The 14935-nt window shown below is 62.4% G+C and overlaps 2 protein-coding genes across 12 annotated transcripts; one reads left to right on the top strand and one right to left on the bottom strand.

The window, feature by feature from the left end:
• Nucleotides 1–156: 156 nt before the first annotated feature.
• PRAP1 (proline rich acidic protein 1) lies at nucleotides 157–4774 on the top strand. Of its 2 annotated transcripts, none has more exons than XM_070631294.1 (5): nucleotides 157–293; nucleotides 2565–2631; nucleotides 3445–3497; nucleotides 4268–4368; nucleotides 4498–4774. In XM_070631294.1, exons 1-5 carry the CDS (start codon nucleotides 286–288, stop codon nucleotides 4710–4712), a joined length of 444 nt encoding a protein of 147 aa, XP_070487395.1. In that variant the 5' UTR covers nucleotides 157–285; the 3' UTR covers nucleotides 4713–4774. The 2 variants fall into 2 exon arrangements, with proteins under 2 accessions (XP_070487395.1, XP_070487405.1); XM_070631304.1 differs by lacking the exon at nucleotides 4498–4774 and adding an exon at nucleotides 2969–3162 and having other exon boundaries at nucleotides 4268–4354.
• FUOM (fucose mutarotase) lies at nucleotides 1466–13623 on the bottom strand. Of its 10 annotated transcripts, none has more exons than XR_011543279.1 (8): nucleotides 13293–13565; nucleotides 12862–12956; nucleotides 12119–12187; nucleotides 10077–10147; nucleotides 9763–9861; nucleotides 9043–9116; nucleotides 2911–3477; nucleotides 1466–2408 (listed from the first exon to the last, which is right to left on the bottom strand). XR_011543279.1 is itself a non-coding variant. In XM_070631072.1 (8 exons), exons 2-8 carry the CDS (start codon nucleotides 12944–12946, stop codon nucleotides 2103–2105), a joined length of 756 nt encoding a protein of 251 aa, XP_070487173.1. In that variant the 5' UTR covers nucleotides 12947–12956; nucleotides 13293–13565; the 3' UTR covers nucleotides 1466–2102. The 10 variants fall into 10 exon arrangements, 9 of the variants coding, with proteins under 9 accessions (XP_070487173.1, XP_070487184.1, XP_070487192.1 ...); XM_070631072.1 differs by having other exon boundaries at nucleotides 3426–3477; XM_070631083.1 differs by having other exon boundaries at nucleotides 3426–3477; nucleotides 10077–10130; nucleotides 12119–12147; nucleotides 13293–13428.
• Between the last annotated feature and the right edge of the window lie 1312 nt (nucleotides 13624–14935).

Raw genomic sequence — 14935 nt, 5'->3', positions numbered from 1 at the left:
GGGTGATGGGGGAGGTAGAGCTGAGTCAGCTCTGTGCTGAAGTGGGTGGTAGACGGGTCAAGGGGCAGGTTGTGGGTGTGACAGACAGGTAGGGTGGGGCCCGCTGGGTGGACTCAGTCACCTGGCCCCTGACCTCTGTCCGGACACGCCCACATGGGGGCCATAAAACCCAGAGAGGCCTGGGCAGGGCAGTGCAGGCCAGGCGTTTAGATTCCTGGGCGCCAGCTGCCTGGACCTGGAACTACGGCCCCCCAAGCACCCTCTGCACTGAGAAGCGCTTCCAACATGAGCAGGTAACGCTGTGCTCCCGAGGCCAGACTCCCCACCCAAACCCGCCTGCTGTGTGGGCATGTGTCTCAGAGAGCAGCCCCGGGGCTGCTGTGTCCCCAGCCCTGGCTGCTCCAGAGGAGAGAGAGTGGGGGAGGGAGAAGGGGGCTCTGTCCACAGACCCGTGTTTGGCTGGGGTCCCCACGAGTGCTCCGGCTCCCCTGGGGGTGCACAGGGCTCTCCCTCCCGAGTCGCCATGTGGTGTCTGTGTCTGGGCTCCAGCTCTGAGGCCCACCCGTGTGGCTCCCATGAGAGAGTAAGAATGTGTACCTGTCGTTGGGGTCCCCTGACCTGGCGGGGAATCACCCAGGAGCCCCCGCAAGCAGGAGGTGGGAGGCTCAAAGGAGGCAGGTCTGTGACTGCCCAAAGGAAAGGGGGTCAAGAAGATGAGATGAGCCTGGGGCTGGCGACAGGGGCAGGTGCTGCCCTGAGGGGACGTCACACTGGAAGCTGGGGTATGAGGCTCAGGAAGCACTGGGGCTCCTGTTGGACCCTGGGAGGCTGTCCTCCTCCTGTGAGGGCCCCCTCCTTCTGTGGGAGTCCCTCCTCCTCCAAGCCAGAGCTCACTGCTGGCCTTCCTGTCCTTGGGACCCCCCAGCTTGGACCAGAGGTCATGCCTCCCTGTAGAGAGGTGGGCCACTGGTGGCTTGGGGGCCTTGGGGACCCCTTGGTTTCCAGAACTTTCTGCCTGCAGAGGGGCCTACAGGGGGGCCCACAGCCAGGCTGCCCTATGCTCCCCACTGCTGTCCCGCTCCCCGTGCCCAGCAGCACCCCGTCCTGTGAAGTCTTTTCCCAGGCATGGCTGGGCAGTGTGGCGGTGGGTGTGGTATCCAGACACATGTGCACAGGTTCCCAGTTCAGCCTCTGCCCTTTGGCTCTTGTGGTGTGCATGGAACCCCCACTCCAAAGTACTGAGTCACCAGAGAAGGAGTGAAGGTCTCTGTGTGGCTGGAATCCAGGGCCACGGGCCAGCGTGTAGGAAGCCTTGATCCGAGGCCCCTGTGGACCCCTGCGCTCCCCTGCCTCCCCCAGCCTGGGGCCAGCCTGGACCTACCCCGCCGGCTGCAGAGACAGACACCTTCTCTCCAGGACCTGAGGAACCGTGTGTGCACATGGACTGTTACAAGATAAACTGAAGTGCACGAAACATTTTGAGTTTACTTGAGCAAAAATCAGTTCAAATCGGGCAGCATCTGATCTGGCAGATAGAAAGGAGCTCTGAGGAGCTGTACAAAATGAGAGACTTTCGTAGGCAGAAAGTGGCGGAACAAGGAAGTTACACTGGCAAAAGCAGGTGGTCATTCAAGGTGACTTCCTGGAGGGGCTGGCGGGTTGGGTCAGGCGGGTGACCTCACTGGTGCTGGGCCTGGGCTTCCAGACCAGCTGGTTTCCAGTTCCATTTCTGGGACAGTGGAGCTGTGACCAACTCGTCTCCGTCTCCCGATGTGGGGCTTGGTATAGCGACCCATTCTGGGCCTGTTGTCTGTTTTTTTAATAATGCAAACACACACACTCAGATACAGGCGCACCAGTCAGCCTCCTGTCCTCTGCCCTCCTGACACCGTCTTAGACGAGGCCTCCAGGGCCTTTTGCTGCCGAGCCCATCAGTCACCTTCCATCCTGTGTGTCTCTTTGTGTCTCCTGCCTTGGGCCATGGCTCCTCAGGCCCCCTGTGGGGGCCTGGTCCTGGACCTCCTCCCCTTGTGGGCCGCGGCCTCCCCAGAGGTCAGGCTGGCTGTGAGCAGGCACCATCCTTCCCGCCTCCTCCTGGGCTTCTAGCCCAGGTGATGGTACCACCATCCACCACAGCTCTGGGACAGAGAGACATGCGGCCTGGCCCTGAGGGAGCCATGTGCACAGCTGCTCTGCCCCCCTGAGAGGTGCATGTGTGTCCCTGTGCAGCAGCCAGGACAGACGCCAGAAGCTGGAAGATCCACGTGGGCGGCTGGTGCCTGCAGCGTGGGATCTGACCAGAACGTGGGGTGCAGTGGCTGAGGGTGGGGAGCAGCCCCTGGTCTGAGGGCCCGGGAGCAGGTGTGGGCCTGTGGCAGTCCCACCTCTCTGTGGCTGTGTGTCCTGGTCTGTGAGATGAGGAGAAGATAAAATGACCTGCGGACCCGGTCCCAGGCCTCCCTGCTGGGACCCAGGTCTCTGGCTGCACCAGGCTGCACATCCGGCGTCCTGTCTGGAGGTACCTGCCTCTCACTCTCCTCTCGCTCCCCCCCCCCGCCCCCCAGGCTCCTCCTGGTCACCATCCTGGTGGCTGTGCTGCTGCAGGAGGCAGGCACGGCCTCAGTATCCCAGGTATGTATGGGCTACTCCACCCGGGCCCCACCATGGCTCTCCCTGTTGACCCAGCCAGCAGGCGGGGGGGGGGGGGGGGCTGGGGGGGTGGTGGAGCAAGCTGGAATAGGACAGAGAAGACGGGGCACCGACGTGACTGCAGGTCCCTGTGCACCAGGGGATGCTGTGGGCGTGGGGGGAACCCTCAGGATGGGAGGAGCGGGCCCCTCTGTGCAGCCTGGTGGGCCAGCCTCGATGACACCAGGTGGCTGCAGATGGAGGGGCCTTGATGGCGCTCACTTGTGCCGTGAAGCCTGGGCACCTCCTCGTGCAGGCCCCTCAGCTGCTCTTCTTGCAGATTACTGGTGTCCGGGGCCAGGACTGTGCGTGGAGCTGTGTCCTCCCCCAACCCTGGGACAAGGCCACTCAGCCCTGCACACCTGGGAGTGACCAGGGGAACAGGGAGGCCCGCCCTTTCCTGGCCAGAGGCACAGGAGGACAGGCACAGCTGCCCCACAGCTGCCAGGCGCTGATGCTCCACTGCGGTCACTGGTTTCATTTGCACCCCTGTCCCCAACTGCCCCACAAGGAGGGCTGGGCTCGGAGGAAGCAGCTCCCCTTCCTCAGGCCACCAGCCAGGGTGGGGGGTGCAGGTGTAGCCCCAACCATCTTCCCTGGTGTCCCCAGAAATCACGAGGCCTCCAGCCAGAACCCAGAGGGCCTGGGAGGGGTGGGCGGGGGAGGGCTGGAGTTGGCAGAGGGTCTCCCTGAGTGTCCTTGACCCTGGACCCCGGTGGAGCGTGTTGAGCCCATACCTGTGACCTCACTCTCCAGGTCCTCTTCAAGACCAAAGGCAGAGGCAGGGCCCTGGAGCAGCACACAGAGGTGTGAGTGTCCCGGCAGCTCTGCCCAAGCCCCCTGCTATCCTCCCTCCCGGGCCCTCCCTGAGCTGGGGCATCAAGGGTGGAAGGGAAACACTGCCCAGCAGCCTTGAGGAGGGGGCAACACTCCAGCCAGCACGGAAGCCCACAGGATCCGTCAGCAATGAGCAGGGAATGGGGCCTGGGCATTCCAGGCTGACCCCTGAGCGGCCCTGCTCTGCTGGCAGCCTCCAGGTGGCTCCTGCCCATGTCCCTGGGTCATGGACAGAGCCGCCTCTGAACTATGGCCCCTTCCCTGCACCCACAAGGCATCCTGGCTGATTTTTACCTGGCTGATTTTAGCTGCCAGGACAGAGGATGCAGCGCCAGTCCCAGCCTGTGTGGCCTGGGCTCCCAATGACACTGGAATTGGAGGGAGTCCTCCCCAAGCTCACGGGGTCCCCGTGGCCCAGTGCCGGTACCATATCCGTCACTGGGGAGCACCCTGGGCTGCAGCCAGGGCAACCTCAGTCTTGGCCTGGAGGATTTTTCCTCACGTCCTTCACCCTCAGGGTTACCCCCCAAGGGAGGCTCCGAACTTCCTAGCGCCCCTCGATCCCTGCAGCTCAGGGACGTGGTAGGGACACTTGGCCCGTGAGTCTGGGTTCCATGGAGGCTGCTTGGCTGTAGTTCTTGAGGGAGAGGCAGCTGTTGGGTGATGGACTGGAGCCTCTGAGGACTCTGGCGGGGAGCCGCCTCCCGCTCTGCATGTGGACCTGACCCGGCTGCGCTCGCAGGGTCTGGGGCGCCCGAGCCGTGGAGCCTCCGGAGGAAGATGACCAGCTCACGCGACTGCTCCTCTCACTGACACTGTCCCCCATCCAGGAAAAGCAGCAAGGTGAGGGCAAGCGCCCCCTCACCCCCCGAGGGGAAAGAGGCCACAGCAGGGGAACCCCTTGGAGTTGACTTGGATGGATGAGGCCTTGGGAGGGAAACTGAGGCTGCACCTCCATCTATCTGTCCCTAGGCACCAAGGGCCGGGCAGGAACGAAGGATATCCTGGGTGGCCTCCGGAGCCCCAGGAGGGGCCCTGAGCCCGACTATGACAGCTTGTACCATCCCCCACCTGAGGAGGCCCAGGAGGAGGCAGGGCCCCGGTCTCAGGTGCTGCTGTCGCGCCAGGTGCTTCGGGGGCCAGAGGAGGATCGAGACCACATCTACCACACTAGCGGGGACTCCTGAGGGTGCTGACTCCTCCCCAATGGGAAAAATAAACTGCAAAGAGGCCAAGTGTTTCTTATGAACAGTGAGCATGGCCCTGGCCTGCTTTGTCTAGGAGACGGGGGTCGTGTCCTACACATCCAGAGCCCCCAGGGCAGCACACGGCTGACTCTTGGCTCCCCATACCCAAGTCCATGTTCCCAGAACTATCTACTCCCCCTAGGCCTTCTCCTGGCATGCTGGGATGGGGCCAGGGGTGTGGCAGAGGTCAGTGGTTGGGACCAGAGAAATGGAGCCGTGGTGGGCTCCCCACAGATGGGACCTGAGAACAGAAAGGACTTAAGAGGGGGAAGCAGAGACAATGGGTGCTCAGCTGGACAGGTGAACAATGGACAGGTTCCCAAGTGAACTAGTGGACAGGTGCACAATGAACGGGTGCTCAAGTGAACTAGTGGACAGGTGCACAGGTGAACGAGTGAACAGGCGCTCAAGTGAACTAGTGGACAGGTGCTCAGGTGCTCAGATGCACAGATGAACAAATGGACAAGTGCTTAGGTGCACAGGTGAACCCAGGTTTGTCCAGGTGACCTCTGGTGTCCTAGAGCTTCCTGAGTCCCCCAGCAGGTCCCAAACTCCCTGGAGGAGTAGAGCGGCAGGCCTCATCCTGAGATGCGCTGCTGGACAGGTTACATGGTCATGGCCTCAGAGCACCCCACAAGGCAGGAGCTTTGTCACCCCCACGTTACCTATGCGGAGACTGAGGTCTGGACAGTGACCTGCTCGGGGTCCTGCCCCCACAGGGGCAGAGTGGGTCCCAGCCTCATCAGTGTGCACCCCACCTGCCATCCTGCTAAGAACAGGGTGGGCATGCTGAACACGCATGGCCCTGCTCCTGCCCTGGATCCAAGGAGCAGCATCTATGCAGAGGCCCCAGAATCGTGTCCAGGTCTCAGGCTGCCCGAGTCCTGCATGGCACATGCAGAGCTCACAGCCCCACCAAGTCATTCCTCTGCCAGGTCAGGGATGGCCACCCCTGAGCAATTCAGGTCCAGATGGTTGGGGACCAGGGAGCCCTGAGGAGCTCAGACCCAGGGTGGTGTTTGTGGCCAAGTCTCTCTCTGGCCTTGGAGGAGCCAGGATCCCCCGTCGGCATTTCCTCAGACCTGAGGGCACAGCTGTGTGGCAGAGTGCACAAGGAGAGGCAGAATGAGCTGGGGGTACACTCTGTGCCTTGTGAGGAGGAGGCACAGCAGAGGCCACAACCAGCTCAGCTGCCTGCGACCTGAGACCCCGGGGCACAGCCCGAAGGGGCCGGGGAGGTCTGTCACCAACATTGGGTGTGGCTCCTTCGGGCCCTTTAGGGAAGTCTGGAGTTGGAGAGGCAAGGCTGAGGCCCACGAGGCTGGCGCCCCCCCCTGCAAAGCCCCTCCCCTAAGCTCTCCCCCCTGACTCTCCCTGTCTCTAGAGGGAAACACACCCTTTGGACAGCCCTGAGCTTGGGTTACCCTCTCTGCTCCCCGTGTCACTAGGCAACACTGCTTATGCAGAGTGACCGCTGGTGGGCGGGTGATGTTGACTAGGAGGGCAGAATTGCTTGGTGTGGGCACCCGCCCCCCAGCCCAACACATTGAATTGGTGACCAGAATCACTAAAGGCCCTGGTGCCAAGAGAAAATGGGCAAGAGATTGAGCATTCGTGTCACCAGAGAGAACAGACGGAAGGCAAATAAGCCCAGGAGAAGATGCTCAGCATCATTAATCATCAGGGAACACAAACTAAAACCAGAGGGACACTGCGACAGGCCCGCCCGTTAGAGCAGCCGACAGGAAAGACCAGCATGGCGGGACTCTGGTTCCCTGCGGGCAGGGACGTAAACTAGGACAGCTACTTGGAAAACTGTTTCGCAGTTTCTTAGAAAATTATGGGTACACTTAACGTATGGCCCAGCCGTTCCACTCCTATGTGTTCATCCAAGAAATGAAGGTTCGCGTCCACACAGGCTTGTGTGTGCTCATCTGTGACGGCCCAAACCCGAAACAGCCCAGCGCCCGCCCACAGGTGAACGCATAGAACATTGTGGCATGTCTGCATGATGGAATACCGCTGGGCAACAATGGGAAGTTATCGATGTGGGCAACAGACACAAGTCCCAGATGGTCACGCTGAGGGAAAGGAGCCAGAGAGGAGCACGCCCGGTACTCCATTCATGCAAAATTCTACCCTTAGTGACAGAAAGCAGACTACGGGGTGGGGGTGCTGCCTGCATGGTTGGGGAGTGTAGACAATACCTAAATGTATTTCGCTGGGCATTGTAAGCGTACTGTTTATTAAGCATCAATTAGACCTCAACAAAGCTGTTTAAAGAAAGGCCTTCGGGTGGCTAGAAATGGCCACGGGGTCAGGGTCTGAGGTAAGACCCTGGCAGTGACAGGCCCAGAATAGGGTCGCTTCCCCAGGCTGAGCCCCAGATGTCCACGTGGTGGGCTTGCCTGCCCCGCAGGATCCTTGATGTCAGGGACGCCTCCCCCAGGCCCTGAGGGATCCAGAGGCTGGGAGCCCCGGTCATCCCAGCTCCTGCACCCATGTGTCCGTAGGAAGGTCTGGAGGGGCGGGGGGGGAGGCCCTCAGAGAGACTTTGGGGTCAGAGACAATGGCGGGTGGAAATCCCTCCCCAGTCAGAGCAGTCCAAGCCTCATGCCGGGAAGCTGTCGCAGCCTTGCAGGCACCCCTCCTGGCTGGCCCTCCACCTGGGCACTGGGTGTTCTCCTGTCCTTGATCCCTGTTTCCCAGGACAGTTCAGGCTCTTGGGCATTCGGGAGGAACTCAGCCACCAGGCAGCTCAAGCCCTACACCCCGCCCTTGCTAGCACCCCGACACACGGTCACCTCCCAGAGCATCCAGACCAGCAGTCACCACCTGCCCTCCTGCCTCTGGGGCTGAAGGAACAGCCTAGGGCCCTCTTCAAGGACCATCTGAGTGTCTGCAGCCCAGGGGACTGATGCAGAAGCCCCACCCCACTCAGAGCTGCCTGGGCAACCACTGTACCCACTCCTGGCCTCCTGCAGTACCCTGTGTGGCCACACCCCCGCCCAGGCCCTCAGGTCACAGCCCAGGCCCTCAGGTCACAGCCCAGGTCCCCAGGTCACTGCCCAGGCCCCTAGGTCACAGCCCAGGTCCCCAGGTCACAGCCCAGGCCCCTAGGTCACAGCCCAGGTCCCCAGGTCACAGCCCAGGCCCCCAGGTCACAGCCCAGGCCCCCAGGTCACAGCCCAGGTCCTCAGCTCACTGCCCAGGCCCCCAGGTCACAGCCCAGGCCCTCAGGTCACAGCCCAGGCCCCCAGGTCACTGCCCAGGTCTTCGGGTCACAGCCCAGGTCCTCAGGTCACTGCCCAGGCCCCCAGGTCACAGCCCAGGCCCTCAGGTCACAGCCCAGGCCCTCAGGTCACAGCTCAAGCCCCCAGGTCACAGCCCAGGTCTTCGGGTCACAGCCCAGGTCCTCAGCTCACTGCCCAGGCCCCCAGGTCACAGCCCAGGCCCTCAGGTCACAGCCCATGCCCCCAGGTCACTGCCCAGGTCCTCTGCAGATTTCCTCAGGTGAGGGTCTCTACCTGTGAGGGTCTCATCCCAAGCCCAGGGACTCGCTGGCTCAGGGAGCCCAAACCTACTGGGAAGAGGGACGCCTGACTTCCCACCTGAGGTTCAGGGCTCACGGGGGCTGCTCTCTGGGGAGCCCACAGCCTCCCTGTGCTCAGCACCAAACAAGCCTTTGTGAGTGAGAAGAAGCTGTTGTTTAAACCTTTGGATGGAAGGATGACAATCACTACCCTTTGCCATTGTTATCATAAATTGGGAGGATCTCAGCCTGGTCAGCAGGGCTCCCCAGGACCCGCCACCCCCGGAGCCCCCGCTGGGTGAGGTCTTTGTGCTGCGGGCAGGCCTGCTGGTGGCATTGTTGGGCTCAGGGGTCCAGATCCCTCTCTGGGCCCGGGGCGGTCTTCGCCAGGCCTAGAGCAGCGCATCAGGGGCAAGCACCCCCTTCTTGAGGATGAGGTTTCCGTAGAGGGCCGTCTCCCTGCGTAAGGAGCTGAGCTGAGCACCGAGGTGGGTGGGAAGGCCAGGGCGCCCAGGCTCCTGCTCTGCCACCCGCTGGACAGGCCCAGGGACAGCCCTCAGGCAACCCCCGTGTCCCCTCCCCTGTGGGACATCTAGTCTCAGCCAGGGCAGAGGCTGAGTGGGAGTGGGGCGGGGACGGGCCCCACAATCGGCCCAGACCAACCCGACCTACCCACCCAGGCGGACCCCGGCGGACCCCGTGAACCCGGCGGACCCAGTTGTCCCAGCCAGAACTCACCCAGTTGCTACAACAGCAAAAGCCTTTTTGGCCCGCTCATAAAACTCAAACCTCTCTATCTTTGCCAGGGTGCTCTGTAAGGCAAAATGGCACGGTGCAAGACCCTCGCGGCCCCGCAGGGCAGGGGCACCAGCAGGCGCGGCCTCTTTCAGCTCCATTTCTCTGGTTCTCCTGGTCGGGGGCCTGAGGACACCCGGCCTCTGACCTTCGAGGACCAGATGAGCAGGGACAAGGGGGGCTGTGGTGGGTGAGGCGCCTGCTGGGGGCCCTTGCGTCCTCTGAGCTGCCCTGGAGGAGTGGGGGCCGCTGTGCAGGACGGAAGCCCAAGGTGTTCTCTCCTCAGGTGGGTCCTGCCCAAGACCTCCAGTGGGTGGGCCCAGGAGGGCAGGCCCGTCCCCTCGAAGGGTGGAGGGTCACACGTAGCCTCGGACCAGGCTTCTGACCACAAGACAGGGGCCGGGGGTACCCTGCTTCCCCTGGCTCCACTCGGACAGGCTGGGCGGGTGAGGGCCCCGAGGCAGACAGGGCAGGATCCTGGGAGGGAGGCTGGGGAAGGGCCCGGGCAGGGCCAGCCACACCCCCAGGGTCACTCTTCCGTGGCAGGTGAGCAGGCACCTGCATAACTGTGGGGCGGAGTTTGGGGCCCTTGCTGGGCCCCCCTGGGCCTCCAAGAGGTGCAGAAGATCCCCAGCTCCCTTCCAGTCGGGGCCATGGGCTCACCGTGCAGCCGGCCATGAAGAGGATGGACTCATAGCTTCTCCATACGGGGGTCTGGAGGCCTCTCTCCCAGTCACTGGGCTCTAGCTCCATGACAGCAGCCTGGGGACAGACAGGATCACCCCTGCGGCCTACCCATCTAGCTGCCCTGGGCGCCTCAGGCCCCCTTGTTGGGGGACGTCTCAGGGCTCATCTGATCAGGGTCAGGGCCCTTTGGGGACATATTCCCCCCCAAGGCAAGTGGCCCTCTGAGGTCTGGCAAGGGGAAAACTGAGGCCCGAGCAGTGAGGCGGCAGCACAGTGATGAGGGTCCTCACCGGGCTCTCCACGTAGGTGTCCAGTGGCAGCAGCTTCAGCACGGCCTCCAGGAGCTGTGGGATGCCCAAGCCTGAGGGCAGAGTGCCAGCTTCAGACCCCTGCCCTCTTCCACCCGGCCGCGGACAGAGCCCTCTGCCTGCTGGCCTGTCCACACCTTTCACATTGGGCCTCGCGAAACCGGCCAGCAAGGACAGACTGGGGCCCAGGACAGATGGGGAGCTGCAGGCACCTGTTTGACTGCCTGGTGACACTTATCGAGGTCACACTGGCGCCTCCTTGCCCTGGCCACAGCACCTGTCACTGTCCCAGCACTCGCCATCCCATTCACTCTGCACCACGCATATTGCTGGTGGTGACCCGTCCACCAGGAGGGGCCACCTCCTTGACCCAAGAAGGTCCCTGAGATGACCCTGGGGTTACCACCTTTATCCTGTGATGAGGACATTCGGGGCTGGGAAGAGGCCTCTCTTGCCCAAGGCTGCTCCCAAAGGCTCCACTGGGCTCCGAGGCCCCCCAAACACCCCACTGGGCTCTGAGGCCCCCCAAACACTTCACTGGGCTCCCAGGACCCCCCAAATGCCCCACTGGACTCAGAGGCCCCCCAAATGTCCCACTGGGCTCTGAGGCCCCCCAAATGCCTCACTGGGCTCCGAGGCCCCCCAAATGCCTCACTGGGCTCCGAGGCCTCCCAAACGCCCCACTGGGCTCTGAGGGCCCCCAAATGCCCCACTTGGCTCCGAGGCCCCCCAAACACCCTACTGGGCTCTGAGGCCCCCCAAACACCCCACTGGGCTCCGAGGTCCATGCTCTCCTGGAAAGCTGGTTTCTGAGTGTTGAAGTGGCGCACACTTGCTGTACAAGATCAGGAAACACAGACCCGACGAAGATGAACACCTGGCTGTGGTCTCAGGGCGTGAAGCAAGCCCTGCCACCGTCCGCGTGCAGTTCATTCTGCCTTTGCCTCTGCATTTCTGCATGGTCAGGCCTTTCTGCATACATACAGTTAGCCCTCTGTGTCCGGGTATGAAACCCTCGGAAACTGATGGATGACTGAGGGACATGAGCATCTGTGGATTTTGGCATCTGCAGGGGTCCTGCACCCAATCCCCTGCGGATACCAAGGGACGACTGTATTGACTCTGAACCCTAACAGCTTGTTTTCCACTGATGAGCAGGGTGTGTGCATCACTTTTGGTGGCTGTGGTGTGATTTACTTAAACACTCCTTATCATCCTTTCCCACAGCCCACCTTGTCCCACCTCCTTGGGGAGGAGAGCACCTGGGGTTACCTAGCCCAAGGTGTAAACTGAGGCATGGCTGGCTCAGCTCCCTGAGCAGGGGGTGGAAGCCCAGGCCACTGGGTGGGGAGGGAGCAGCCCACTGTTCAGGCCTGGGACCACTGGCTGGCTCTGTCCAGAGGAGGTGGGTTTACCCCACATCGCACATCTCTGTGCCTTGGTGGCCTCAACTTTGCAGGGAGAGTCCTGTTCCTGCTTCACAGCATCACTGGGGTGGGGTGGGGCAGCCAGGCACAGCTGGAGTCCAGCGCCCATCCAGGTAGGATGTGACTAGGTAGGGTGCCTGTGCCCTCACCCCACATTCCCCGTTACCCTCGGTACTGCTAACTCTGCTCCTACTATCCCCTCAGTCTCACCTCCCATCCATCCCCAAGGGTCAGAGTATCTCAGAAACCAAGTGTGTGGACATCGGGAGCCTGTGAGGCCAGGTCACCAGTGCTGGGATTTCTATAGCACTGTAAGGGCTGAACACTTGATGGGGGTGAGCGGGGGCACCACTGCTCAGCCAACTGACAAGGTACCAGGCCTGTTTCTCCACTTGCAAGAAGTCACCAAGTGGAGTCTGAGATGGAGCAGGAGGCCCAGGCTCACCTCTGGGGCTGGGGGCTGCAGGGAGGGTCTCCAGGGTCTGGCACTGGGATTTCCTGGGTCACTGGTGGGTGCTTGGGGAATGGATGGGGAGCTCGGAGCCAGGACCACTGCCCACCCTCCCCAACCCCACCGGGCAGGAGGTGGCAGCTCACCGTCGGCGCGGATCTCCTCGGGGCCACACCTGCAGATGGAGGAGGTGGGGAAGTTCACGTCTGCAAGAACTGAACAGCCGCCCGGGTTAGGCACTCTCCCCACTGCTGGTGGGTCCGCGCAGCCTAACTTCCCACCGCGCCGGTAGGGGCCGCCCGTGGGTCACTGGACAACGCGACAGACCACACCCACTGCCCTCCCCAGACACGCCGGTCAGAGAGAGGGGAAGAGGAGAAGCCGCTAGGTGCAGAAGAGTCTGCAGGTGTTGCCGGGACCAGGGCGGAGCTCGAACCGCGGCCTCCACCCCAGGTCGGCCCCGCAGCCCCCGCCCCAGGCCCATGGCCCCCGGGAAAGAAATCGCTGCAAACGTTGCGGGGCAGCCCCGGGCACCAGCGCAGGTGGTCCTCGGGGCCGTCTTGGGGAGGGGTCTGCAGTCCGGGCCGCACGCAGGGCCGGGACCTGGACCTGCCTGGACGCAGCCCCGCCCAGACCACGGGCCTCCGCCTTGGTGACCACCTGGGGCCGAGTGAGGCCCGGGAGGGCCTGGCCCCCCGCCCGGGCCTCGGTGTCCTAAGGAATGCGGCCGGGGCGGCCGGAGCGATGCCGCCACCCCAGGACCCGGTTCTTCCCGGGACCCGGCGAGGAGACAGCCTGGGCCAGGCCCCGCGCGCCCGCCCGACTTCTGCCCCCGGGTGGGCGTCCCCGAGGCCCCGCGGCCTCGCCCCCCCGCCCCCGCCGCGCTCACCGATCTCGTCTCCGTGCCCCATCCGCGCCAGGGCGAAGAGCAGCTCAGGGGAAAGTAGCGCGGGGACGCCCTTCAGCACCACCATGCTCTCGGGCCTGGGGGGGGGGCGGGGCCTTGGAGAGGGAGCGGGGCCTCGTGGAGGGCGGGGCCTGGAGGAGGCAGACCCGCGGGAGGAGCCGGGCGGGGACGCGCGCGGGTCCCTTCGCGGTGCGCGAGAACATCGCGTAGCGCAGGCTAAACCGCGGCTGGGGCGACTCCTGGCCCAGCCCCGCAGGCACCTTTCGGGTCTCCCGCCCCTCGCCGGGTGCGAGCCGCATGTGCTTGTGGTTTGGGCTTCCCAGCGCCCCTCCCTGCGCCGACCCGCGCCCCGCCGGGTCCCCGCTGTCACAGGGTGGCTGTGTGGGGCGGGGGCCGGGACAGCGCGGACTTACTCCTTCAGTTAGCATTCTTGACCCGGCCGGAGAAAGCAGCACACCTCCTGGAGGGCCCCGGCAGGCAGGCAGGCAGTCAGGCGCGGCCTCTGGGCTCAGCTGGTGTGCTGGGGACACCCGGCAGGCCTCCCCTCCCTGTCCCCTAGGCGCCACGTCCCTCATGTACCTGGCCAGGTAGCAGCGCCCTGACCTCTGACCCAGGGGCCCCGGCTGCCTGCCCTCCTCAGGGCCGACCCCCTGCTCCACGGGTGTCCAGATGGGCGGGCGAATGCCTCCGAAGTTCCTTCCCCTGAAGAGGGAGCAGCTCGAGGTCAGCTGCCCAGTCTCCTCCCCCTCTGATCTGGCCCCTAGAGGCCTGGAATCTGGGATGCTCCGCTTCCGGTTAACCCCTTCAGAGCCCAGACCACCAACCACACTGTGCTTCCGGTTCAGGGCGCGGCCCCATCCCACGTACTCCCAGCCAGGAGAACATGCCCACCACTCAAAAGGGGCAGCCACAGCCTCTCCATGTCCAGGGCTGTCAGGATGGTGGTTCTCTAGCCTCATCCTGGTTGGAGTATTTAGAAGATTGTGTTTTCCAAAAATGGCGGCAGCACTGTATCTGCCATCCCACAGTGACCTGGACACACCTCCACTGAGAGGTGGGGTCTGTCCCCTTCCCTTGAACCAGGTGGACTCTTGTAACTGCCTCCACCAACAGAATATGCTGGAAATGGTGTGGCCTGGCTTCTGAGGTTAGGTCACAAAAGGCAGTATGGCTTCTTCCTGATTCTCTCTTCAGGACACTCGCCCTGGGAACCGGGAGAAGGTATGGGCAGGGAACTCAGGGCACAGAGAGAGCCCTCCTGGGGGCATTTCAGCTCATGTCCCCAGCTGGTGCAGCATCAACCACCACCAGTGAGTGATCAGTCAGGGGGTCTTGGAGACTCAGCCAGCGTGCAGCGAGGAGAACTGAAGAGGCTGTGCCCACCTACTGCTGATGGGACAGGGCGGGCAGTCCCCACAGCCCGTGCTCCCACACATGCGGCCCTGTGGCTCACTTCTTCAAATTTAACTGACATGGTCGCGCTGAAGTGCGAGGATTCACGCACAGAATGTTCACCACAGTGCTGTTCACGACAGCTGTGATAACAAGGAACTGGCCGCAGTCTAAATATCCAATATCATGGGAATCAGTAAATTACGATACACCCATATCATAAAATACTTCAGGGCCACTGAAAAGACTGCTGGTAGGAAGGTTATTCAGCAATGAAAAGAAATGAAAGTCTACTGCATGCTACAACCTGGGTGAACCTCGATTTACTAAATTCAGAGACAGGAAGAAATTAGAACAGAGGGTTCCAGGGGCCTGGAGAGGGAGGACCAGGGACTTAGTGTTGAATGGGGACAGACTTTCTGTTTGGGAAGATGACACGGATTGGAGATGGATGGTGGGGATGGTTGCAGGACAATGTGAATACACTTACTGCCACTGACCTGTACATTTAAAATGGATTAAAATGGGCAATTTTGTGTTACATATATTTTACCACAATAAAAAAGAATGCTAGACAACAGGGTGCGTTTATACACACCTGTAAGTAGAAAGACAACCAGCACACTTCGCAGAAGTGTGTACTTGGGATACCATTTTTGTAAAA

Source organism: Equus przewalskii, chromosome 1 (assembly GCF_037783145.1).
Source record: "Equus przewalskii isolate Varuska chromosome 1, EquPr2, whole genome shotgun sequence".
Classification (NCBI taxonomy): Eukaryota; Metazoa; Chordata; class Mammalia; order Perissodactyla; family Equidae; genus Equus; species Equus przewalskii.
Note: the sequence above shows the minus strand (reverse complement) of the source record. Positions and strands in the feature narration are given on the sequence as shown.

Excerpts from the sequence above, each read along its gene's own strand:
- PRAP1 (XM_070631294.1), top strand. Across the intron at positions 3,498-4,267 it reads CTGGAGCAGCACACAGAGGT|GGTCTGGGGCGCCCGAGCCG; the intron begins GTGAGTGTCCCG and ends CTGCGCTCGCAG. Across the intron at positions 4,369-4,497 it reads CATCCAGGAAAAGCAGCAAG|GCACCAAGGGCCGGGCAGGA; the intron begins GTGAGGGCAAGC and ends ATCTGTCCCTAG.
- FUOM (XM_070631072.1), bottom strand. The coding sequence starts at position 12,946 with ATGGTGGTGCTGAAGGGCGTCCCCGCGCTACTTTCCCCTGAGCTGCTC. Across the intron at positions 12,188-12,861 it reads GGGGCACGGAGACGAGATCG|TTCTTGCAGACGTGAACTTC; the intron begins GTGAGCGCGGCG and ends GCGGCTGTTCAG. Across the intron at positions 9,862-10,076 it reads ACACCTACGTGGAGAGCCCG|GCTGCTGTCATGGAGCTAGA; the intron begins GTGAGGACCCTC and ends GTCTGTCCCCAG.